At 47.8% G+C, this 25,426-nt stretch overlaps 1 protein-coding gene across 1 annotated transcript in view; it reads left to right on the top strand.

Annotated features, from left to right (window-relative positions):
• The first annotated feature begins 670 nt into the window (after nt 1–670).
• LOC116968183 (semaphorin-7A-like) overlaps nt 671–25,426 on the top strand; it is a 39,611-nt gene continuing 14,855 nt past the window's right edge. Inside the window, exons 1-4 of the mRNA XM_033014826.1 lie at nt 671–799; nt 8,596–8,732; nt 22,569–22,613; nt 23,638–23,736. Coding sequence (XP_032870717.1) covers nt 676–799; nt 8,596–8,732; nt 22,569–22,613; nt 23,638–23,736 — 405 coding nt within the window. The 5' untranslated portion in view covers nt 671–675. The remainder of the gene's footprint in view (nt 800–8,595; nt 8,733–22,568; nt 22,614–23,637; nt 23,737–25,426) is intronic.

Raw genomic sequence — 25,426 nt, 5'->3', positions numbered from 1 at the left:
TTCTCTCCCCTCGCCTCTCTTCAGCTCTCCTCTCCTTACCCTTAATCTTCTCCTCTCATCTTTCTCTCCCCCCTCTCTCTCTCTCTCTATCTATCTATCTATCTATCTATCTATCTATCGTTCTCACTCTTTCTCTGTCTCTCTCTCTCTCTCCTTTTCTCTGCCCCCCTCGCCCCCTCTCTTCTCTCCCCCTCTTTCTCCCTTTCCCTCACCTCTCTTCTCCCCTCATCTCCTTACCCTTTCCCCTTCTCCTCTCCTCATCTTTCTCTCTTCCCTCTCTCTCTCCCTCTCTCTCTCTCTCTCTCTCTCTCTCTCTCCCTCTCCCTCTCTATCTCTCTCACTCTCTCTCCCTCTCTCTCTCCCGTTATCTCTCCCCTCGCCCCCCTCTCTTCTCTCTCCCCTCACCTCTCTTCACCCCTCATCTCCTTCCTCTCCCCTCTCCCCCCACCCCTCTCCCCGCTACTAACCGGACTGAGGAAGGGGTCCACCACGAGGAGGGGAGCTGGAAACCCCGGCACCCAGAGAGGGGAGGAGGAGGCGAGAGATTGATCCTCCCCAAGTCGGCAGCGTCGAATCGGATCCCACCCCGTCACCGTCCCTCCCCTCCCCTGTCCTACCCTCTCCTCCCCTCCCCAGCCCTCTCCTCTCCTCCTTCCCTCTCCGCAGGTAATTTCAATGATCAGTATCCACGACCACCACCGCTCCGAGATCATGGTCCTCTTGTTACCCGCTCTGCTGCTGTTCATCGCCGCCGCCGCCACCACCACCACCAGCCCGCGGCTCAAACACACATTGCCGGGTAAGTGTCCGCGACCCGGGTATCTATCCCCGGGGTCTGTCAGTGAGGGAGCGCCCGGGAAGCCCGTGTACCCCCGGGTATAAGGAGCGAGGGAGCGCCGGGGATGGCATGGAGCTGATGGTCTCCGGGATAGCAGTGGGTCCCGGGATTGGACCTCAATCGCCGGGTGGGTGATCCGCTTCCAGCCCATAAAGGCGGACAACAGACCCACCGCTGTTTATAGATTTGTCCTCGGTAGCGGGCGATGAGGCGCCAGATCGGTTGTGATATTAATTTGTCTCCAAATATCTTTCTGTGTCTGTGTATCCATTGATCGATCTTAAGTCGTTTCTCTCTGCAACCGTTATTCAATATTCCCATCATTATTTTCTGTCCTCATCACTAACTAGTGATTAGCCCCCCCCCCCCCCCCCACTTGATCCATATCTGAATGGTGGCCGATTAGGAAAAGGGGAGATGCAACTAGACCTGGGTGTCATGGTACACCAGTCATTGAAAGCAGGCATGCAGGTGCAGCAGGCAGTGAAGAAAGCCAATGGTATGTTAACATTCATAGTAAAGGGATTTGAGTATAGGAGCAGGGAGGTTCTACTGCAGTTGTACAAGGTCTTGGTGAGACCACACATAGAGTATTGCGTACAGTTTTGGTCTCCTAATCTGAGAAAATACATTCTTGCCATAGAGGGAGTACAGAGAAGGTTCACCAGACTGATTACTGGGATGTCAGAACTTTCATATGAAGAAAGACTGGATAGACTCGGCTTGTACTCGCTAGAATTTAGAAGATTGAGGGGGGATCTTATAGAAACTTACAAAATTCTTAAGGGGTTGGACAGGCTAGATGCAGGAAGATTGTTCCCGATGTTTGGGAAGTCCAGAACAAGGGGTCACAGCTTAAGGATAAGGGGGGAAATCTTTTAGGACCAAGATGAGAAAAACATTTTTCACACAGAGAGTGGTGAATCTGTGGAATTCTCTGCCACAGAAGGTAGTTGAGGCCAGTTCATTGGCTATATTTAAGAGGGAGTTAGATGTGGCCCTTGTGGCTAAAGGGATCAGGGGGTATGGAGAGAATGCAGGTACAGGATACTGAGTTGAATGATCAGCCATGATCATATTGAATGGCGGTGCAGGCTCGAAGGGTCGAATGGCCTACTCTTGCACCTAATTTCTATGTTTCTATATCCTACCTACATCGTTCTAGGAGGAAAAGAAGTCCTCCTGCAGTTGTACAGAGCCCTAGTGAGACCACACCTGGAGTATTGTGTGCAGTTTTGGTCCCCTCATTTGAGGAAGGACATTCTTGCTATTGAGGGAGTGCAGCGTAGGTTTACCACGTTAATACCCGGGATGGTGGGACTGTCATATGCTGAGAGAATGGAGCAGCTGGGCTTGTACACTCTGGAGTTTAGAAGGATGAGAGGGCATCTCATTGAAACATATAAGGTTGTTAAGGGCTTGGACATGCTAGAGGCAGGAAACATGTTCCCGATGTTGGGGGAGTCCAGAACCAGGGGCCACAGTTTAAGAATAAGGAGTAAGCCATTTAGAACGGAGACGAGGAAACACTTTTTTGCACTGAGAGTGGTGAGTCCGTGGAATTCTCTGCCTCAGAGGGCGGTGGAGGCAGGTTCTCTGGATGCTTTCAAGTGAGAGCTAGATAGCGCTCTTATAAATAGCGGAATCACGGGATACGGGGAGAAGGCAGGAACGGGGTACTGATTGGGGATGATCAGCCATGATCACATTGAATGGTGGTGCTGGCTCGAAGGGCCGAATGGCCAACTTCTGCACCTATTGTCTATTGTTCTTGGTCGCCTGTATGCCTCTCTTCTAAACACAAGAAACTGCAAATGCTGTAGTCTTGAACAAAACACAAAGTGCAGGAGTAACTCAGCTGGTCAGGCAACATCTCTGGAGAGAAGGAATAGGCGACATTTCGGGTCGAGACCTTTCTTCTGACAGGAGATGCTGCCTGTCCCACTGAGTTACTCCAGCATTTTTTGTCTGTCTTCGGTGTAAACCAGCATCTGCAGTTCCTTCCTACTCACAAAGTCAGCGGGTCAGGCAGCTTCACTGGAGAACATGGAAAGGTGACGTTTCGGGTTGGGAATCGTTCCGACCCAAAACCTCACCTATCCATGTTCTCCAGAGATGCTGCCTGACCCGCTGAGTTACTCCAGCATTTTGTGTCTTTTTTCCTGGGTCCGTTTCGGGCTAGGACCCTTCTCCAGACTCGGGGATATTTTCCGCTGGGTATCAGGGGGCTGGGAGGTGGCAGGACAGAGGATACAAGTTCCTTTAGCCAGTTGGAAACCTACATGAGTGAAGAGAGAGAGTGCCTATAACTGGAGTGCGGTCTGGATCTGAATCTCAGTCTTACTATGCGAGACCGCATGAATGGAAGTGAAACAGGACGTGTAGAAAGCAACTGCAGATGCTGGTTTAAACTGAAGATAGACACAAACGGCTGCAGTAACTCAGCGGGTCAGGCAGCATCCCTGGAGAGAAGGGATAGGTTACATTACGGGTCGAGACCCTTCTTCAGACTGAGAGTCCGGGGGAAAATGGAACGAGGGATACAGATGCTACTTGGGACAAATGAAGGGAAGATATGCAAAAAGCAATGATACCCTAGGAAATGTGGAGCCCACAATGGTCCATTGTTGGCTGTGGGATAGGTGATAATGAGTTGTACAGACACGAACAACAGGACAACAGTAAAACAAGTACCAAGACTATGTGGGGAAGGGCCAGAGAGAGAGGGAAAGCAAGAGTTACTTGAGATGATAGAAATCAAGATTTATATCGCTGGATTGTAAGCTGCCCAAGCGAAATATGAGATATTGTTCCTCCAATTTGCATCGGACTTTACGGTGACAGGAGGGTGCAGTGGTAGAGTTGCTGCCTTACAGCGCCAGAGGGTCACCAGCAAGGTAGATAGTAGCTCTGGACCAGTTTATACCAGGCAGCCTTGCCACTCATGTGGCGCTCTGGGGTGATGTCCCTTCCCTTGTTTGAGGGGTGTCCCCACCGGGTCTGCCCCTCAATGTCCAGCAGCAGAAGGACCCTAGACTGTGGTCCTGCCCCACAGAGCCTTGGTGTTGGCTGCAACAAGCTTCAGTGTGTCCCTCAACACGTATTCCTGCAGTGTGGAGCGGGCATTTAAATGTGTCGCAGCAGAAATACTGCTGGTGTAAAAGAGGTTTGCCAGAGGCTGCCAGGATTAGAGGCTGCCAGGATTAGAGGCTGCCAGGATTAGAGGCTGCCAGGATTAGAGGCTGCCAGGATTAGAGGCTGCCAGGATTAGAGGCTGCCAGGATTAGAGGCTGCCAGGATTAGAGGCCATTACCTGTACAGAGAGGGTGGACAAACTTGGTTTGTTTTCTCCGGATTGTCAGAAGTTGAGGGGAGTTGATAGAAGCGTATAAAATTACGAAAATCATAGAAACATAGAAAATAGGTGCAGGAGTAGACCATTCGGCCCTTCGAGCCTTTCAATATGATCATGGCTGATCATCCAAAATCAGCTCCCAGTTCCTGCTTTTTCCCCATATCCCTTGATTCCGTTAACACTAAAGCATAGATAAGGTAGACTGCCAGAACCCCTTTCCCCAGGGTGGGAATATCAAAGACTAGAGGGCAAAGCTGTAGGGTGAGAAAGTTTAAAGGAGATGTGCGGGGCAGGATTTTAACACAGAGAGTGGTGGGTGGCTGGAACACGCTGCCGGGGGTGGTGGTGGAGGCTGATACGACAGTGGTGTTGAAGAGGTTTTTGGATAGGGTTATAGATGAAGGGAAATGGATCAGGTGCAGACGGAAGAGATTATGTTAACCTGCGATCCTGATCAACATGATTCATGACTCTTTATTGACCCATCTGCGTGGCACAATCAAATTCATTGTTTTGCATGCGATGCCCAGAGTACGCAAAGACTATGAAAATTGTAAAGCGAGGCGACAAAGCTACAAAGAGTTAATCATCGCCTCGATGGTCCCTCTTCCTTCTCGCACCTCCCCCACCCCCCACCATTCGGCCCATCAAGTCTACTCCGCCATTCAATCATGGCTGGCCATCCTGCGGTCCAGGTATAAGCTCAGGGCTTCAGCACCTAGACTATGGAACAGCATCCGGAACTGCTCCCTCCATTAACTCTTTTATGTCTAGACTTAAAACTTATTTCTACTCACAAGCCTTTCTTGAGGTCCTCTGAGGGAACGCTATATGTATGTACAGTATTTATGTATGTATTGTTAGATCTATGTACCAGTGTTTGGAGAATGTTAGCACCTGCACTGATGTAAAGCACTTTGGTCAACGAGAGTTGAATAAAATTGACTTGATCTGATCAATCTCTCCCTCCTAACCCCATTCTCCTGCCTTCTCCCCATAACCTCTGACACCCGCACTAATCAAGAATTTATCTACCTCTGCCTTAAATATATCCACTGACTTGGCCCCCACGGCCTTCTGTGGCAAAGAATTTCACAGATTCATCACCCTCTGGGAGATTAAACCCTCTGGTGAATCCCCCTGTCCTCCGACTCTTGACTTATTTGCATATCGTTCATTCATTTGTTCCATATCTCTCCACATCACCTTCTTTACCTCTAGTTTCCCTCTTCCCTGACTCAGTCTGAGGGAGGATCTCGACCCGAAACGTCACCTGTTCCTTTTCTCCAGAGATGCTGCCCGACCCGCTGAGTTACTCCAGCTTTTTGCATCTCTCTGTGATATTTCAGTGGCTGCACTGCTTATCCCTCTGTGTCCCCTGATTCAGCCCTGTGATGGATTATCTCCTTACTGATTAACCTAAGCCCACTGCTCCTGCACAGGTAATTTATCAGCACCGTAATGTTAGAGCCACCTTTTCTCGGAAAATCACTGATGATATGTGATTACAAAATGGTGCACTGCAGTATTAAGTACTGCGTCATGGGCAGTGTCAGCAACCTGGCTAAATGGATCCATCACTTCTAAGTGTTTCTATTTTTATCCACGTCCTTGTGTGCATTGGTAGATTTCCATCTCAAGATCAGTCTTTCTGTCGGCAGAAAGCCAAAGTGGGATTTAATAGAATTATCGGTGCGGCACGATGGCGCAGCGTTAGAGTCACTGCCCCACAGCGCAAGGGACCTTGGTTTGGTCCTGACTATACGGGTGCTGTCTGTATGGAGTTTGTACGTTCTCCCCGAGAGTGCGTGGGTTTCCTCTGGATGCTCCGGTTTAGTTCAGCTTTGTTTTTGAGATACAGCGCGGAAACAGGCCCTTCGGCCCACGGAGTCTGCACCGACCAGCGATCCCAGCACGTTAACACAATCTACATGCACCACACATACACCAAGCCAATTAACCTGCAACCTTGTACGTCTTTGGAGTGTGAGGGGGGAAACCGAAGATCTCGGAGAAAACCCACGCGGGTCACAGGGAGAACGTGCAAACTCCGTACAGACAGCACCCGTGGACGGGATCGAACCCGGGTCTCCAGCGCTGCAAGCGCTCTAAGGCAGCAACTCTACTGCTGTGCCATCGTGACCGCCCTTAAGTTTCATCCCACACTTGAAAGCCATACTCGAAGGGCCGAATGGCCTACTGCTGCACCTATTTTCTATGTTTCTATGTTTCTATGTTTCTATGTTTGTAGGCTAATTGGCTTCCGTAAATTCTCCCTAGTGTGTAGAACAGAACTATTATATGTTTAAGAAAGAACTGCAGATGCTGGAAATATCAAAGGTAGACAAAAATGCTGGAGAAACTCAGCGGGTGAGGCAGCATCTATGGAGCGAAGGAAATAGGTGACGTTTCGGGTCGAGACCCTTCTTCAGACTGATGTCGGGGGGAGGGGGGGGGGGGGAGAAAGGAAGATGTGGAGGCAGTAGCCTGTGGGAGAGCTGGGAAGGGGAGGGGAAGTGGTGAGAAAGCAAGGACTACCTGAAATTGGAGAAGTCAATGTTTATACCGCTGGGGTGTGAACTACCCAAGCGAAATATGAGGTGCTGTCCCACCATTTTGCGGTGGGACTCACTCTGGCCATGGAGGAGGCCCAGGACAGAAAGGTCGGATTGGGAATGGGAGGGGGAGTTGAAGTGCTGAGCCACCGGGAGATCAGGTTAGTTATTGCGAACCGAGCGGGTGGTGATGTTTGGCGAAGCGATCGCCAAGCCTGCGCTTGGTCTCACTCTTATATGGGTGATTCCTGGTCGGCATGGACAAGGTGGGCCGAATGGCCAGTTTCCAAGCTGTACCTCTAAACATAACCAAAACCAAAGGGCTCTACCCACCCTGATAAAAGAGCAGCTGGTTCAAAAGCTGATGTCGGCAGTTTGAAAATAAATTACATTTTTGACATGAACCTAAATGTGAAAGATTTACAGGAAGTTATAAAAAATTCCACTCTTCATCATTTTTACAAAACACTTACACGGTGAAACTTTGGGATTCTTGTCAAACAGTGTTAGCACAGAAATGTTGTTGTGAAATGGGTCACAGTGTTGTGTTTCTCTTCCCATCCTGTTGTAAACGTCCAAGAATGTGGCTGACTTCAGTCAGGAGGTTCCCGAACAGTGTCGTGGTTGTTTGATGTACAAGGGTGCATTGTGCCTGTTTAAATGGTCTTTCATTCCATCCACTGCAAAATATCGGCATGGCTGTGCTGGCCAGGACACACAGAATACTAACAACCCTGCGAGAAGGGACATTGCTCCCTGGAGCTCAGCGGGGACTGCTGGAGAAGAACTTGTGGCGAAGTTCCTGTGCTCTCCGTCCCCCCCCCCCCCCCCCACTCGAGTCGGCCTACTAGTTTCACTGTCGTCCTGCTTAGTTTCACTGTTCGTGCCCCCTCGTTATCACCTCCCCACAGCCAACAATGGACCATTGTGGGCTCCACCTTTCCCTGATCATCGTTGCTGTCTTTGATTTGTTCTTTACAAGCCTGTCATCCATCTGTTCTTTGTACCCTTTCATTCTAGATTCCCCCTCCCCTGACCCTCAGTCTGAAGAAGGGTCTCGACCCAAAACGTCACCCGTTCCTTCTCTCTAGAGATGCTGCCTGTCCCGCTGAGTTACTCCAACATTTTGTGTCTGTCTACTGTACTGATCTAAGTTCTGTTCTATCCCATTCTTATCCATATACCTGTCTAAATGATTTTCAATGCTGTTATTGTACCTGCCTTACCTATTTCCCAGGGCCAACCTGATGCTAATATGCTTCAATATTTCCATTGAGAGTATCAGGGTGTCAGGGGTTATGGGGAGAAGGCAGGAGAATGGGGTTGAGAGGGAGAGATAGATCAGCCATGAATGAATGGTGGAGTAGACTTGATGGGCCGAATGGCCTAACTGCTCCTAGAACTGATGATCTTATGATCCGGAGAACATGGGTTGCTTTAATGAACCGAGTGCTTGATTTCCACTTTCTGTGACTGAATCTATTGGCAAGCGAAGCCTTTGCGACTAATGTAATTAGTTTAAGGAGTTGCATGGTGGCACAGTGCCTTACAGAGCTCACAGCGGCAGACCCCCGGGTTCCAGCCCTGGTGCTTTCTTTATGGAGTTTTACCGTTCCCCACATGACCACGTGTTTTTTTTTGAAATCTTCAGTTTCCTCTCACACTCCAAAGACCTACAGGTTTGTAGGTTAATTGGCTTGGTATAAGTGTAGAATTATCCCTAGTGTGTGCAGGATAGTGTGTGACGATCGCTGGTCAGCACGGACTCGGTGGGCCGAAGGGTCTGTTTCAGCATTGTATCTCTAAGCTAAAGGTCATTAACGATATGCTGCTCTGTGTCCCGACAGATCACAACACAAAACGGGTTCACTTTCAGCAAGTTGAACAATTTGCCACCACACTCCTCGAAGGAAGGACCCTGTACGTCGGTGGAAACGGAGTTCTCTATCGGATTAACTTCGATAACTCGTCCACCCCGAATAAGGTACAGTCGAACTAACCTGCTCCTGAATTCACCAACAGGTCGTCGATACCTAGGTCACCTCATTTCGTATGAATACAGACACAAAAAGCTGGAGTAACTCAGCGGGACAGGCAGCATCTCTGGAGAGTAGGAATGGGCGACGTTTCAACTCGAGACCCTTCTTTAGACCCGAAACGTCACACATTCCTTCTCTCCAGAGATGCTGCCTGTCCCGCTGAGTTACTCCAGCATTTTGTGTCTATCTTCGGTTTAAATCTATCTGCAGATTAGATGCAGGGTTAGGGTTAGGGTTAGGGCTGACCGGTTGCATCATGGCTTGGTTCGGCAATTTGAGCGCCCTGGAGAGGAAAAGACTACAAAAAGTAGTAAACACTGCCCAGTCCATCATCGGCTCTGACCTTCCTTCCATCGAGGGGATTTATCGAAGTCGCTGCCTCAAAAAGGCTGGCAGTATCATCAAAGACCCACACCATCCTGGCCACACACTCATCTCCCTGCTACCTTCAGGTAGAAGGTACAGGAGCCTGAAGACTGCAACAGCCAGGTTCAGGAATAGCTACTTCCCCACAGCCATCAGGCTATTAAACCTGGCTCGGACAAAACTCTGATTATTATGAACCCATTTTCTGTTATTTGCACTTTATCAGTTTATTTATTCATGTGTGTATATATTTATATCATGGTATATGGACACACTGATCTGTTTTGTAGTAAATGCCTACTATGTTCTGTGTGCTGAAGCAAAGCAAGAATTTCATTGTCCTATACAGGGACACATGACAATAAACTCACACTTGAACACTTGAACTTGAGATGGATTTCCCAGACACAAAGTGCTGGAGTAATTCAGTGGGTCAGGCAGCATCCCTGGAGAACATGGATGGGTGACGTTCTGGGGTCCGGAACCTTCTTCGGAATGATTGCGTTGGGATGGGGGAGGAAACTGGATGAGAGGAGGGGCGGGAGAAAGACTTACAGCCCAGTGGTATGAATATTGATTTCTTTCACTTCAAGTAACCCCTGCATTCCCTCTCTCTCCATCCCTCCCCCACCCAAGTCGCACCAGCTTCTCGTTCACATCTAGCAAACAGCGGTCAACAGCCAGTTTCCTTTATCATTGTAGATTGCTTGCATTTCTTTCATTCATTTGTTCCATATCTCCTTACATTGCCGTCCATATCTCTCGTTTTCCTTTCCCCTGACTCTAATAATAATAATAATACATTTTATTTATGGGCGCCTTTCAAGAGTCTCAAGGACACCTTACAAAAATTTAGCAAGTAGAGGAAAAACATGTAAGGGGGATGAAATAAATAGTAGAGACATGACTAGTACACAAATTAGACAAAATTCAGTTCAAAACACAATATGAGGCAATTCATGCACAGATGAAAAGGGAGGGGGACGTGGGGCTAAGGATAGGCAGAGGTGAAGAGATGGGTCTTGAGGCGGGACTGGAAGATGGTGAGGGACACGGAATTGCGGATCAGTTGGGGGAGGGAGTTCCAGAGCCTGGGAGCTGCCCTGGAGAAGGCTCTGTCCCCAAAACTGCGGAGGTTGGACTTGTGGATGGAGAGGAAACCGGCTGATGTGGATCTGAGGGACCGTGAGGGTTGGTAGGGGGAGAGGAGGTCAGTGAGATATGGGGGGGGGCCAGATGGTGGAGGACTCTAGTCTGAAGAAGAGTCTCGGCCCCCAAACCTTCCAACATTCCTTCTCTCCAGAGATGCTGCCTGACCCGCTGAGTTACTCCAGCTTTTTGCGTCTAACCTGACAAGTAATAGGTGGAAGGTAGACAAAAATGCTGGAGAAACTCAGCGGGTGCAGCAGCATCTATGGAGCGAAGTAAATAGGCAACGTTTCGGGCCGAAGCCCTTCTTCAGACTGATAGGTGGATACAGGTGAGGGTGGTTATTGACTGGGAGATGGTTGGACAGAGATGGTAGAGAGAAACGGAGAGAATGGGTCCTGTCCAATTGGGATTTTTCCTGAAAGAATTTTGTCAGCGATCATTTTGTTAAACAGTGTGAAATGTCGGAAGCAGTAATTCAGCAGGCTGCTATCTACGGTGGGAATACCCTTTGTAGAATGACATTTACCATGACATATTGCACCATTAAAATATGATAGTGGACGACAGATGGCACAATGGGCTAAGTGCTCGGCTGGCAACCGGAAGGTAGCTGGTTCGAATCCCGCTTGGAGTGCATACTGTCGTTGTGTCCTTGGGCAAGACACTTCACCCACCTTTGCCTGTGTGTGTCCTTGGGCAAGACACTTCACCCACCTTTGCCTGTGTGTGTGAATGTAATTATGTGAAGCACTTTGGGGTCAATGCAAGTTGACTAAAAATGTGCTATATAAATAAAGAAATTTAATTTAATTTAATTTAGTGCAAAATGAACTCAGATTAATGCTGGAAATTCTGTTTGTTATCAACAAAAAGGAAATAATATGTTTACTGTATGGTAAGAGCAAGCCGCATCTTATCAGCTTCACCCACATTGCAGAGGAAGGGGATTGGTTGTATGATTCATGCTTGATAGAGTTCTGCATTATCACCCTGCATATTTTAAACACAACTAGTATTTGGTTCAACTTCTGAAATGTTGGTGTCGGTATCAAACTAAATCTCCAGTAAATGGATGATTCGGGCAGAAAGCAACTTCTATCGTGTTGTTTAGTTCAGAGATACAGCGCGGAAACAGCGCCTTCGATCCGCCGCGTCCGCGCCGACCAGCGATCCCCGCACACTAACATTATCCTGCACACACTAGGGTCAATTTTACAAGGAGACCAAGCCAATTAACCTGCAAACCTGCACGTCTTTGGAGCGTGTGATAGAAACATAGAAACATAGAAATTAGGTGCAGGAGTAGGCCATTCGGCCCTTCGAGCCTGCACCGCCATTCAATATGATCATGGCTGATCATCCAACTCAGTATCCCGTACCTGCCTTCTCTCCATACCCTCTGATCCCCTTAGCCACAAGGGCCACATCTAACTCCCTCTTAAATATAGCCAATGAACTGGCCTCGACTACCCTCTGTGGCAGGGAGTTCCAGAGATTCACCACTCTCTGTGTGAAAAAAGTTCTTCTCATCTCGGTTTTAAAGGATTTCCCCCTTATCCTTAAGCTGTGACCCCTTGTCCTGGACTTCCCCAACATCGGGAGCAATCTTCCTGCATCTAGCCTGTCCAACCCCTTAAGAATTTTGTAAGTTTCTATAAGATCCCCTCTCAATCTCCTAAATTCTAGAGAGTATAAACCAAGTCTATCCAGTCTTTCTTCATAAGACAGTCCTGACATCCCAGGAATCAGTCTGGTGAACCTTCTCTGCACTCCCTCTATGGCAATAATGTCCTTCCTCATGAAACCGGAGCAGCCGGAGGAAACCCACGCGGTCACAGGGAGAACGTACAAACTTCAAAGATAGACACAAAATGCTGGAGTAACTCAGCGGGACAACCAGTTTCTGTAGAGAAGGTACACAAAAATTCTGGAGAAACTCAGCGGGTTCAGCAGCATCTATAGAGCGAAGGAAATAGGCAAAGTTTCGGGCCAAAACCCTTCTTCAGAGTCAGTCTGAAGAAGGGTCTCGAACCGAAACGTCACCCATTCCTTCTCTCCAGAGATGCTGCCTATCCCACTGCTTTACTCCAGCATTTTTTGTCTATTTTCGATTTAAATCTGCAGTTCCTTGCTACACGTACAAACTTCATACAGACAGCACCCGTAGTCAGGATCGAACCCGGGTCTCTGGCATTGTAAAGCAGCAACTGTGCCACCGTGCCACCAATACCAGGCCCTGTGTCCTGCATCCACTGCCTTCTCCCTCCATCCCCGTCTCCATGGCTTCCCTCTCCGGCTGGTTCCCGGATCCCAAGCGGAGCCAGGCTTGCCAGAATTCCTTTCAACCCTCCCCCAAGTCCGAGCATCTCCACGCCGACTAAAATTAGTATGTTTCAAAACACGGGCCGTCAATTCTGAGTAAACGGCCAGCGTAAGATAAGGAAGTGCTGTTATAGATTGGGGTGTTGTCAGCAGTCGAATCCTGAAGGGGCTGTCCCATTGCGGGGACCTCATTTGCGAATTTAGGAGAATTTAAATAAGTGTCATGGTCGTGATATATCGCCAAAGTAGAACACCTCCTTCGACTATGTTGAAGACTAGTTTTGACTAGCTTCGGGAAAATTGGACACCGAATAGTGGAGAGTGAAGACGACCTCCTCTGACTCCCTTCGACCATGATGAAGACTACCTACGATTACCTACGAATAACATGCCAACCTACTACGACCTACTTCGACTAAACCTAAGAGTAAAAAAAAATCAATTTTTTCCATGCCGGCCATTTCGTCCCGAAACGTCACCCATTCCTTCTCTCCAGAGATGCTGCCTGTCCTGCTGAGTTACTCCAGCATTTTGTGTCTGTCTTCGATTTAAACCAGCATCTGCAGTTCCTTCCAACACAAGTGATAGGTGGATACAGATTTAAATTAAATTCCCCTCACCTGTACCCACCTATGACTTGTCCCCACCCCTCCCCAGCTTCCTGTGCCAACTACAATCCATCTGACGATGGGTCCCGTCCCGAAACATCATCTATCTTTTTCCTCCTCATATTCAGCCTGACCCGCTGAGTTTAGTTTAGTTTAGTTTAGCGATAGAGTGCGGAAACAGGCTCCTCGGCCCACCGAGTCCGCACCGACCAGCGTTCCCCGCACATTAACGCTATCCTACACACATTAGGGACAATTTACAATTTTACCAAGCCAATTAGCCTGCAAACCTGTACGTCTTCGGAATGTGTACCTTCTCAGAGGGCGGTGGAGGCTGGATTCAAAAGAGAGCTAGAGAATGCTCTTAAAGGTAGCGGAGTCAGGGGATATGGGGAGAAGGGGATGATCAGCCATGATCACATTGAATGGCAGTGCTGGCTAGAAGGGCCGAATGGCCTACTCCTGCACCTATTGCCTGTTGTCTATTATCCCCCTGTCCCCCTGACCTGTGTGGGTTTTCTCCGGGACCTTCGGTTTCCTCCCACACTCCAAAGGCGTACAGGTTTATAGTTCAAGTTCAAGTGAGTTTATTGTCATGTGTCCCTGTATAGGACAATGAAATTCTTGCATTGCTTCAGCACACGGAACATAGTAGGCATTGACTACAAAACAGATCAGTGTGTCCATATACCATAATATAAATATATACACACATGAATAAATAAACTGATAAAGTGCAAATAACAGAAAATGGGTTATTAATAATCAGAGTTTTGTCCGAGCCAGGTTTAATAGCCTGATGGCTGTGGGGAAGTAGCTATTCCTGAACCTGGTTGTTGCAGTCTTCAGGCTCCTGTACCTTCTACCTTATAGCTTAATTGGCTTGGTATCATTGTAAATTGCCCTGAGTGTGTGTGTTGTGGATAGTGTTAGTGGGCGGGGATCGCTGTTCATTGTGGACTCGGTGGGTCGAAGGGCCTGTTTCCGCGCAGTATCTTTAAACTAAACACAACTTGGATGGTGGGGAGATGAGTACCCCTGATGGACTGGGCAGTGTCCACCACTCTCTGTAATCTCCTCTGTCCCTGGATGTCCGAGTTGCCGAACCAGGCCTCGATGCAACCAATATGCTCTCTGTCATATGCCTGTGGTGGGACATGAGATTATTTGTCAACACACTGAATCTCTTCAATCTTCAGAGGAAATAGAGGTGTTGATGGCCTTTATTTACGATTGCATCAATGTGCTGGGCCCAGGACAGATCTTGAGAGAAATGCACGTCCAGGAACTTGAAGTTGTCACGTCTCTCCACCACCGACCCCATCGATTGGTGGGTCAACAATGGAGAGCTGATATTATCAGTCACACATTGAACCTGTTAAAAAAAACTCTTTAGACATGCTATTAATACCCTCGCATGCAGAACGAAAGAGATATGAAACGAGCTTAAAGAAATAAAAAAGATAACCGCATCGCCAACAGTAACATGGAGTCGCAAGGAACTGCAGACGCAAAAAAAATACACCAAGTGCTGGAGTAACTCAGCGGGTCAGGCAACACCTCTGGAGAGCATGGATAGGTGATGTTCAGGGTCAGGATCTTCTTAAGAGTCCCGAGCCGAAACATGACCTATCCATGTTCTCCAGAAGGACTCAGGGTACTGGAGTAACTCAACAGGTCAGGCAGCATCTCTGGAGAACATGGATACACCTCTTCCCATCTTCTAGTTTTCTTCCGCCCCTCCCCCCCACCCCTCACACTATAAATAGTCTGAAAAAGGTTCTCGACCTGAAACCTCACCTGAGTTACACCAGCAGTTTGTGCCCTTTTGTGTTAACCAAGTCAGCTCAGTTCAGTTTAGTTTATTGTCACGTGTACCGAGGTACAGTGAAAAGCATTTGTTGCGTGCCAACCAGTCAGCGGAAAGACATCAGTCTGAGGCCCAAAACGCTACCTATTTCCTTCGCTCCATAGATGCTGCTGCACCCGCTGAGTTTCTCCAGCATTTTTGTGTACCTCCGAAAGACAATATATGGATACAATCTATCCATTTACAGTGTATAGATACACGATAAGGGAATAATGTTTAATGGTCACAGAAGGAGAGATTTAAGAGTGTGGAGCGATTGCAATATGAGTTTGTAGATCTGCTTCTGTGCCCAGCACGCAAATAGTCACCTGGGCTGGACGCCATCTTGGAATCTTGCATCTACAGTTCCCAGTTCCTGCATCTGCTCCAGAGATGCTGCCTGGCCCGCTGAGTTACTCCAGCACTTTGTATCCTTTTGGGCATTAACCAACATCTGCAGTTCCCTGTTCCTGCATCTTCTCCAGAGATGCTGCCTGGCCCGCTGAGTTACCCCAGCACTTTGTATTGTCAGCGATTGTCTATGCCGCTCATTTTACCGTAACCGCTGTGCCGACCAGGGATTTAATTGACGAAGTAAAATTCTTTGCCAGTGACTCTATTCCTGTGTTTGTGCAGACTTTTACTGAAAGTGCCCATTAGTGTGGCACCCTGCCCACCTCAGGCATTCATTATAGACTAGACGGGAAAACCAATCTGCATCAAAACAAATTATGTGTAGCTTCCCCTTCTAAAACGTTCCTTGATTTTCATTCCGGAAAACAATTTTTTCCTGAGACTGGAATTTCAACTTGCCTGTAACTCATTTTCGCCTCGCCCACGACTAGCAATGGCCCGTTTCCTTTGTTACTTTTATGCATTTCTTTCATTCATTTGTTCTATAGTTTACAGTTTAAGAATAAGGGGTGGACCATTTAGAACGGAGATGAGGAAAAACTTTTTCACCCAGAGAGTTGTGAATCTGTGGAGTTCTCTGCCTCAAGAAGGCGGTGGAGGCCAATTCTCTGGATGCTTTCAAGAGAGAGTTGGATAGAGCTCTTAAAGATAGCGGAGTCAGGGGATATGGGGAGAAACATAAAAACATAGAAACATAGAAATTAGGTGCAGGAGTAGGCCATTCGGCCCTTCGAGCCTGCACCGCCATTCAATATGATCATGGCTGATCATCCAACTCAGTATCCCGTACCTGCTTTCTCTCCATACCCTCTGATCCCCTTAGCCACAAGGGCCACATCTAACTCCCTCTTAAATATAGCCAATGAACTGGCCTCGACTACCCTCTGTGGCAGGGAGTTCCAGAGATTCACCACTCTCTGTGTGAAAAAAGTTCTTCTCATCTCGGTTTTAAAGGATTTCCCCCTTATCCTTAAGCTGTGATGGAACAGGGTACTGATTGTGGATGATCAGCCATGATCACATTGAATGGCGGTGTTGGCTCGAAGGGCCGAATGGCCTACTCCAGCACCTATTGTCTATTGATACACAGGCCCTTTGGCCACTGAGCCCATGCTGACCATCAATCACCTATTACCACTAGTTCTATGTTATCCCACTTTCTCATCCACTTCCTACACGCAATGGCCTACTCCTGCTCCTATTGTCTATGTATCTATGTATCTACTAGACTGAGTGGGACCCGTTGGGTCCCAGCTTCACATGGGAGGGCTGGTCCCCCAACGCAATATTCCACCTCTCCACCAATTCCAATATTGGTGGCCTGTGGGGGGGGGGGGGGGGGGAGGGGGGGGATTTGTGGAGCGCTGGCATGGGTGTTGTGGGACCCGCTGAGTTACTCCAGCTTTTTGTGTTTACCTTCAGTTTAAACCAGCAATGTTTCAACTTGCACAGGGGACACATGTCCTGGCAAATAATTGCACGTAATTTCGGGAAGTGTAAGAATGTGAAGGTAAAATGCTTCGCGAGCATTCTTGTGCAGCACGGGTTACAAAGCCAAGGAACTGCAGATACTGGTTTACATAGGAAGACACAGAGTGCTGGAATAATGCCCCTGTCCCACTTAGGAAACCTGAACGGAAACCTCTGGAGACTTTGTGCCCCACCCAAGGTTTCCGTGCGGTTCCCGGAGGTTGCAGGTGGTTGCCGGAGGTTGCAGGTAGTGGAAGCAGGTAGGGAGACTGACAAAAACCTCCGGGAACCGCACGGAAACCTTGGGTGGGGCACAAAGTCTCCAGAGGTTTCCGTTCAGGTTTCCTAAGTGGGACAGGGGCATAACCCAGCGGGTCAGGCAGCATCTCTGGGGAATTGCGCAGGAAGGAACTGCAGATGCTGGTTTCAACCGAAGATAGACACAAAAAGCCAGAGTAACCCAGCGAGACAGGCAGCATCTCTGGAGAGAAGGAATGGGTGACGTTTCGGGTCGAGACCCCGCTTAGGACTGAGAGTCGGGGAACGCGAAACGAGAGATATAGACGGTGATTTCGAGAGATATAGAACAAATGAATGAAAGATATTCAAAAAAAGTAATGATGAGTTGGATGATCAGCCATGATCATATTGAATGGCGGTGCAGGCTCGAAGGGCCGAATGGCCTACTCCTGCACCTATTTTCTATGTTTCTATGTTTCTATGATAAAGGAAACATCAGCTGTGGGCTAGGTGAAATCGAGTTACAGGCAATGAGACTCACGAGGAAGACTTTGAAACCAGTACGATGACTTGGGTGGGGGAGGGACGGGGAGAGAACGGATGCAAAGGTTACTTGGTCAGAGAAAAAATATGGATAGTTGATGTTTCAGGTCGGGACCCCTCTTCAGACTCGACACCAGAAACTGCAGATGCTGGTTTAGAAAAAAAGGCACAGAGTCCTGGACTAACTGAGTGGGTCAGGCCACATCTCTGGAGAGTATGGATAGGTGGCGTTTCGGGTCTGAACCCTTCTACAATGTATTATTGGTGTCACCTGTACCAAGGTGCAGTGAAAAGCTCTGTTTTGAATGTTATCCAAACAGATCAGATATACCTTACACAGATACAATCAGGTCACCTCAAGTACAGTGGGTCGGGCAAAGGGGAAGATGCAGAGTGCAGAATGTAGTTCTCAGCATTGTAGCTCATCATGTAGACAAACACCAAAGTCCACAATGGGATCGAGGTTGTTCGGCCAGCTCCTTGGGCAAGTCTCTTAAGTAGTTTGCAAATGTTACTTCCCATTATCCTGACCTCAACAGAGATGGAGGCCAAGTCATTGGGCATTTTTAAGGCGAAGATTGTTAGATTGGGTATCAGGGGCTATGGGGAGAAGTCAGTCAAGTCAAGTCACATTTATTTATATAGCACATTTAAAAAACAACTCTCGTTGGCCAAAGTGCTTTTCATTTGTTATAAGAATAGTATAAACAAACAAACTATATACATGTAGCCCTCGCTCAGTGGACGTCAGGAAAGGCTTGGGAGTATAGATAAGTTTTTAGTCTTGACTTAAAGGAGTCGATGGTGGGGGCAGTTCTGATGGGAAGGGGGATGCTGTTCCACAGTCTAGGAGCTGCAACCGCAAAGGTGTGGTCGCCCCTAAGCTTATGCCTAGACCGCGGGATGTCCAGCAACCCCAAGTCGGCCGATCTCAGGGACCTGGAGGTGGAGTGGTGGGTGAGAAGACTTTTAATGTAGGTGGGGGCAAGCCCATTGAGGGCTTTGTAGGCATAGAGGAGGGTCTTGAAATGTATACGGAACCGCACAGGGAAGGCAGGAGAATGGGGTTTGGAAGGAAAGATAGATCAGCCATGATTGAAAGGTGGAGTTGTCTTGATGGGCCGAATGGCCTAATTCTGCTCTTATGACATGATGAACATTGACTACTAAAGTCTACATTCCAACTGCAAAACATAGGCAACAAATCACTTTGATACCTCAAATTAACCACAAGGGAGATAGAATAGATGAAAGGAATCTGTCTGAAACTGTACAAGTCTGTTTGGAAAAGTCAGTCTGGAGAATGGGAGTGGGTGAGTGAAAACAAGTTGCTGCAACAGGGGAAAAGGCATAGGAGTGGCCCTGTGGCGCAGCGGTAGAGTTGCTGCCTTACAGCGCCAGAGAGTGCTGTCTGTACGGAGTTTGTACGTTCTCCCCGTGACCAGCGGTGGTTTTCTCCGGGATCTCCGGTTTCCTCCCACACTCCAAAGACGTACAGGTTTGTAGGTTAATTGGCTCAGTATAAGTGTAAAATCGTCCCTGGTGCGTGTAGGATGGTGTAAGTGTGCGGGGATCGCTGGTCAGCGCGGACCCGGTGGGGCGAAGTGCCTGTTCCTGCGCTGTGTCTCTAAACTAAACTAAGACTGAGTGGGGCAAGGTTGTTGAGAAGGAGGAAGCAAGGAACCGCAGATGCCGATTTACCTGCTGAGACTTAGCCTAGACATGTTCTCCAGAGATAGTGCCTGACCAGCTGAGTTACTCCAGCACTTTGTGTCATTTTTTTTCCTTGTGGAAAAGTGGTATGCCCAAAGGCACTCAGCTGGATGCTAATAAAGTACAGGTTTAGGCTCGTAATACCGACTTTAATCAGCCTTCAAAGGAGAGAGGGATAAATGAAAGAAAGACGTGAATGTCTGGAGACAAAATAAACTGCAATATTTTGACTTGAGACCACCTGAAATCAATTTAAACTGAGCGATCAGAAGATTCAGAGTATCCATAACAATCCCACACATTTATGTAATAAGAATCATAGTCAGAATCATACTTTATTAGCCAAGTATGTTTTGCAACAGATGAGAAAGTTCATTTGCCGTACAGTTCTAGCAAACAAAAGCACCAGACCAACACAAAATACATTTTAACCTAAACATCCACCACAGTGACTCCTCCACATTCCTCACTGTGGGGGTGGGGAGATTGCAACCTTCACTTGGTCCGCCCTGTTTCGACGAATGCAATCAACCTGGCGTGCACAATCAAATAAGATCAAGTTGGCCGACAACTTTAGGCTGTGCACGCCACACGCAAGATGAAGATGGAGATTCCTCGCTGTGATGGAAGGCGAAGAAAAGTTCAATCTCTTCCCATCTTTGTTATCCCACGGTCGGGGGCCTCGAGCTTTCTGTAGACGGGACGATCTTGGCTCCCGTAGCCGGCGATCAGGCCCTCCGCGTCGGGGCCATCTGGAGGACATGGATCGGTGATGTTTCGGGTCAAGACCCCACACATTTATGAGCCAATAACAAAGTGCTTGGAAGGATCTCAGCAGGTCTGGAGATGGAATTTGATGTTCCTAATGTACATTGGTGACACCAAGCATAGACTCGATGACCGTTTTGCAGAACACTGGCTCTCGGTCCGCCAAGGCCTGCTGGATCTCCTCTTTCAACCATTTTAACTCCCCTTCCCCTTCCCACACTGACCTTTCTGTCCTGGGCCACCTCCATTGCCAGAGTGAGGCCCAGCGCAAGCAGGAGGAACAAACTCCATCGACTCCTTTAAGTCGGGACTTAAAACTCATCTTTACTCTCGAGCCTTTCTTGACGTCCTCTGAGGGAGGGCTATATGTATGTATTTATGTATGTACTTAATCTATGAACCAATGTTGTATAAAGTTAGTACCTCCACCAATGTAAAGCATTTTGGCCAACGAGAGTTGTTTTTTAAATGTGCTATAGAAATAAATGTAACTTAACTTGACCGGAAATATCGCTTGTCCATTCCCTCCCCAGATGCTGCCTGACCCGCTGAGTTCTTCCAACACTCTGTGTTTGGCTCATAAACGTATGGGGTTGTTGGGAATCTGCTACACATTCCTTTCACTTGACAAATTAATTTCAGTTGGTCTTGAAACAAAATATTGGCTGTGGAAAGAAGGTGCTGCAGATGTTGGCTTACAAAAAATAAAGACACAGTGCTGGGTTGACTCAGTGGGTCAGGCAGCACCTTGAAGAAGTGTCTGATGAAAGGGTCCCGACCCGAAACATAGAAACATAGAAACTAGGTGAAGGAGTAGGCCCTTCGAGCCTGAACCGCCATTCAATATGATCATGGCTGATCATCCAACTCAGTATCCTGTACCTGCCTTCTCTCCATACCCCCTGATCCCTTTAGCCACAAGGGCCACATCTAACTCCCTCTTAAATATAGCCAATGAACTGGCCTCAACTACCTTCTGTGGCAGAGAGTTCCAGAGATTCACCACTCTCTGTGTGAAAAATGTTTTTCTCATCTTGGTCCTAAAGGATTTCCCCTTTATCCTTAAACTGTGACCCCTTGTCCTGGACTTCCCCAACATCGGGAACAATCTTCCTGCATCTAACCTGTCCAACCCCTTAAGAATTTTGTACGTTTCTTTAAGATCCCCCCTCAATCTTCTAAATTCTAGCGAGGTCACTTCTCCAGAGATGCTGCCTGACCCACTGAGTTACTCCAGTGCCTTTTTTGTTCAAAATATTGGCCGTTTGGTTGTTTGGTTTAATAATCAGTGTTTTTGGAAGTGTTGTGTTCACGGACCCCTGTATTTTCAGACATGAACAAGAATTGGGAACAAAGTGTTTCAGAGAAAGGAACTTGCACCAATGCACATTCCAAGATAAGGGTGCACTGAGTTATTCTTTAAACAGTGTTAGCATTTTCTTTCCCACCTATATTATTTGAATGGAAGGCATAAAAGCTAGATAACGCAGCATTCGATAATTGACAGACAATAGATATCCTTGGGGCAACTGCTGACGCATGGAGATGTGTTGACATCAGAACAAAGCCGAAACTGTTCGTTCTGTTTATAGTAAAAAAAACTCCCTGACCTTAAGCTATGATTAGAAGTGGATGTTTCTCTTGGCTGCCAGTTTAAGTTAAGCTGTTAACTATTAATACTCTTCTAATACTCCAGACATCACCTACACATTGTGTAGGCAGGAACTGCAGATGCTTATTTACACCAAAGATAGACACAAAATGCTGGAGTAACTCAGCGGGGCAGGCAGCATCTCAGGAGAGAAGGAATGAGTGACGTTTTGATTCTGAAGAAGGGTTTCGACTCGAAACGTCACCCATTCCTCCTCTCCAGAGATGCTGCCCGTCCCACTGTTTTACCATATAATGGTAACTTTCTGCTGAGCTGTGGCCTCACAGCACCAGAGACCCAGGTTCGATCCTGACCTCAGATGCTGTCTGTGTGGAGTTTGCACGTTCTCCCTGTGAGTTTCCTCCGGGTGCTCCGGTTTCCTCCCACACTAACACTATTCCACACACACACACTAGGGACAATTTTTTACATTTATAACAAACCCAATTAACCTACAAACCTGCACGTCTTTGGAGTGTGGGAGGAATCTCGGAGAAAACCCACGCAGGTCACAGGGAGAACGTGCAAACTCCATACAGACAGCACCCGTAGTCAGGATCGAACCTTGGTCTGTGACGCTGCAGGTAAGGCAGCAACTCTACCGCTGTGCCACCGTGACGCCCTGGTGTTGTATTAATGAGGATTGTCTTGTAGTGATCATTTTTCCTGTCTCTTCACCTTATAGATCCACCTGCCCAATGTTCCTGAGAAATGTCGAGGGCAAAACTCGGTGAGTTTCTGCTCCAGAATCGCTCGGAGTCCGTCCATTTGTTTAGACACTGGGGGGGAATCAATATCCTGGCACAAGGCTCAAGGATGACCCTGACACCACGTATTTCTGCCATCCCTCTCTCACTGTTCTCATGCATGGGAATTTGCCATTAAACTTTCTCCTTGGAACCAAACCAAAGCATTTCACTCCCTCCTCTCCCTTTCCCACAACCTTTTGTCTCCGTTCCACCTCCAGCCTTTGTCACTTCACCCATCTGCCAGTCAGCCCCCTCATCTGTATCCACCCATCACTCGGGCTACTGAGCAACCATCTACATCATTGGAGACCCTCGGACTACCTTTGATCGGACTTTACTGGACTTTATCTTGCACTAACTGTTATTCCTGCTATCCCCATTATCATGTATCTGTACACAGTAAATGGCTCGATTATAATCATGTGTTGTCTCCCCGCTGACTGGTTAGCCGCAACTAAAGCTTTTCACTGTACCTCGGTACACGTGACAATAAACTAAACTCAACTAAACCAAACTCATAGCAACATAGAACCATAGAAAATAGGTGCAGGAGTAGGCCATTCGGCCCTTCAAGCCAGCACTTTGTTTTTTAATTCCTCTAGAACTCCTACCTTTAAAATCCATTTATCAAGCCACCTGGAAACATGGAACCATAGAAAGTAGGTACAGGAGTAGGCCATTCGGCCCTTCAAGCCAGCACCGCCATTCAATATGATAGTGGGTGATCATCCAAAATCAGTACCCTGTTCCTGCTTTCTCCCCATATCCCTTGATTCCCTTAGCCCTAAGAGCTAAATCTAATTCTCTCTTGACTAACTCAACTATCTAACTCGCCTAATCTCAATTTGCTTGGCTTTGTCCTGCCCCCATCTCTCCTTCCCTTCCCAATAGAGCTGTTTTCTTGAATGGATATTTCTCAATAAACCTTCTCCTTGGAACCATATCAGCGTGCAAAAGGAACCAATTGTTTAGCCTCCGTTACTGATCATGTCCTTTATATTCCAGGTTTCCTGTGGGAATTATATCATGGTCCTGCAGAGGTACGATGCAAATAAACTCCTAGTGTGTGCAACTGGCTCGCCCCACTCACTATGCTGGCTGTCTGTAAGTATCTGTGAAAGGCCTAGTGAAAGGCCTAGATAGTGTGGATGTGGAGAGGATGTTTCCACTGGTGGCAGAGTCTAGGACTGGAGGCCATTGTCTCAGAATTAAAGGACATTCCTTTAGGAAGGAGATGAGCAGGAATTTCTTCAGCCAGAGTGTGGTGAATCTGTGGGATTCTTTGCCACAGAAGGCTGTGGAGGCCAAGACGATGGATATTTTTAAGGCAGAGACAGATGGATTATTGATTTGTACGGTAGTCAGGGGTTACGAGGAGAAGGCAGGAGAATGGGGTTAGGAGGGAGAGATAGATCAGCCACGATTGAATGGCGGAGTAGACTTGATGTGCCGAATGGCCTAATTCTTCCCCTATCACTCATGAACTTATGAACTCAGCGAGTCAGGCAGCATCTGTGGAGGGAATGGGCTTGTGACGTTTTGGTTCGGGACCCTTTTTCAGAATGAGGGGGAGAACTTCTTCAAAGTTCTGAAGGACGACGTCAGTCTGAAGAAGTGTCCCGACCCGAAACATCGTTGGCCCGACCCCTCCACAGATGCTGCCTGACCCGCTGAGTTCCTCCAGCACTTTGTGCTTTGCTGGGTACAGTATTAACCCAATATTAATTGCAAGAAAGCAATTTGAACGGATATATTGACGTAGTCTCTGAAATGCCTGGCGACGTTTCCAAGGAAGGAGCCAAATTGTCAGAAGATTATTTCAAGTTTCAAGATTCAACTTAATTTCATCTCTCACATACTCACTATTTCCGAGAATGCTGTTTCAGGTGATATTTGTTTGAAGGCAGGAAACCCAGTTACAGGAAATCTTCGCACAGAGAACAAGCAAACTCACCATTTACTGCTCTAGATGTCAGCTGATCTACATCGGTGAGACCAAGCGGAGGCTGGGCGATCGTTTCGCCGACCACCTCCGCTCGGTCCGCAATAACCAACCTGACCTCCAGCACTTCAACTCCCCCTCCCATTCCCCATCCGACCTCTCTGTCCTGGGTCTCCTCCATGGCCAAAGCGAGCAACACCAGAAATTGGAGGAACAGCACCTCATATTCCGCTTGGGTAGACTGCATCCTGCAGGCATGAACATTGAATTCTCTCAATTTTGTTAGCCCTTGCTGTCCCCTCCCCTTCCTCAGCCCTCGGGCTCCTCCTCCTCCTTTTTCCTTTCTTCTCCCCGCCACCCTCCATCAGTCTGAAGAAGGGGTTTGGCCCGAAACATTGCCTATTTCCTTCGCTCCATAGATGCTGCTGCACCCGCTGAGTTTCTCCAGCATTTTTGTGTACCCTCACCATTTACTGCCCTGGCCACTGTTTAAAGATGAGGAGTTAACCCAACATCATTACTTTTACAAAGGTTGCAGCATGGAAGAAGGCCATTCGGCCCATTGAGTCTATGCCCGCCATATGCATTTTAGGGCAGCACGGTGGAGCAGCGTTAGAGTTGCTGCCTTACAGCGCCAGAGACACAGGTTCGATTCCGACTACGGGTGCTGTCTGTACAGAGTTTGTACGTTCTCCCCGTAACCTGGGTGGGTTTCCTCCTGGTGCTCTGGTTTCCTCCCACCCTCCGAAGACGAGCAGGTTTGTAGGTTAAATGGCTTCGGTATAATTGTAAATCATCCCCAGTGCGTGTAGGATGGTGTTATGCCCCTGTCCCACTTAGGAAACCTGTACG

The sequence above is a fragment of the Amblyraja radiata genome, chromosome X (assembly GCF_010909765.2).
Source record: "Amblyraja radiata isolate CabotCenter1 chromosome X, sAmbRad1.1.pri, whole genome shotgun sequence".
Classification (NCBI taxonomy): Eukaryota; Metazoa; Chordata; class Chondrichthyes; order Rajiformes; family Rajidae; genus Amblyraja; species Amblyraja radiata.
The sequence above is the reverse complement of the archived record's forward strand: the minus strand, read 5'-3'. Positions and strand labels throughout refer to the sequence as shown.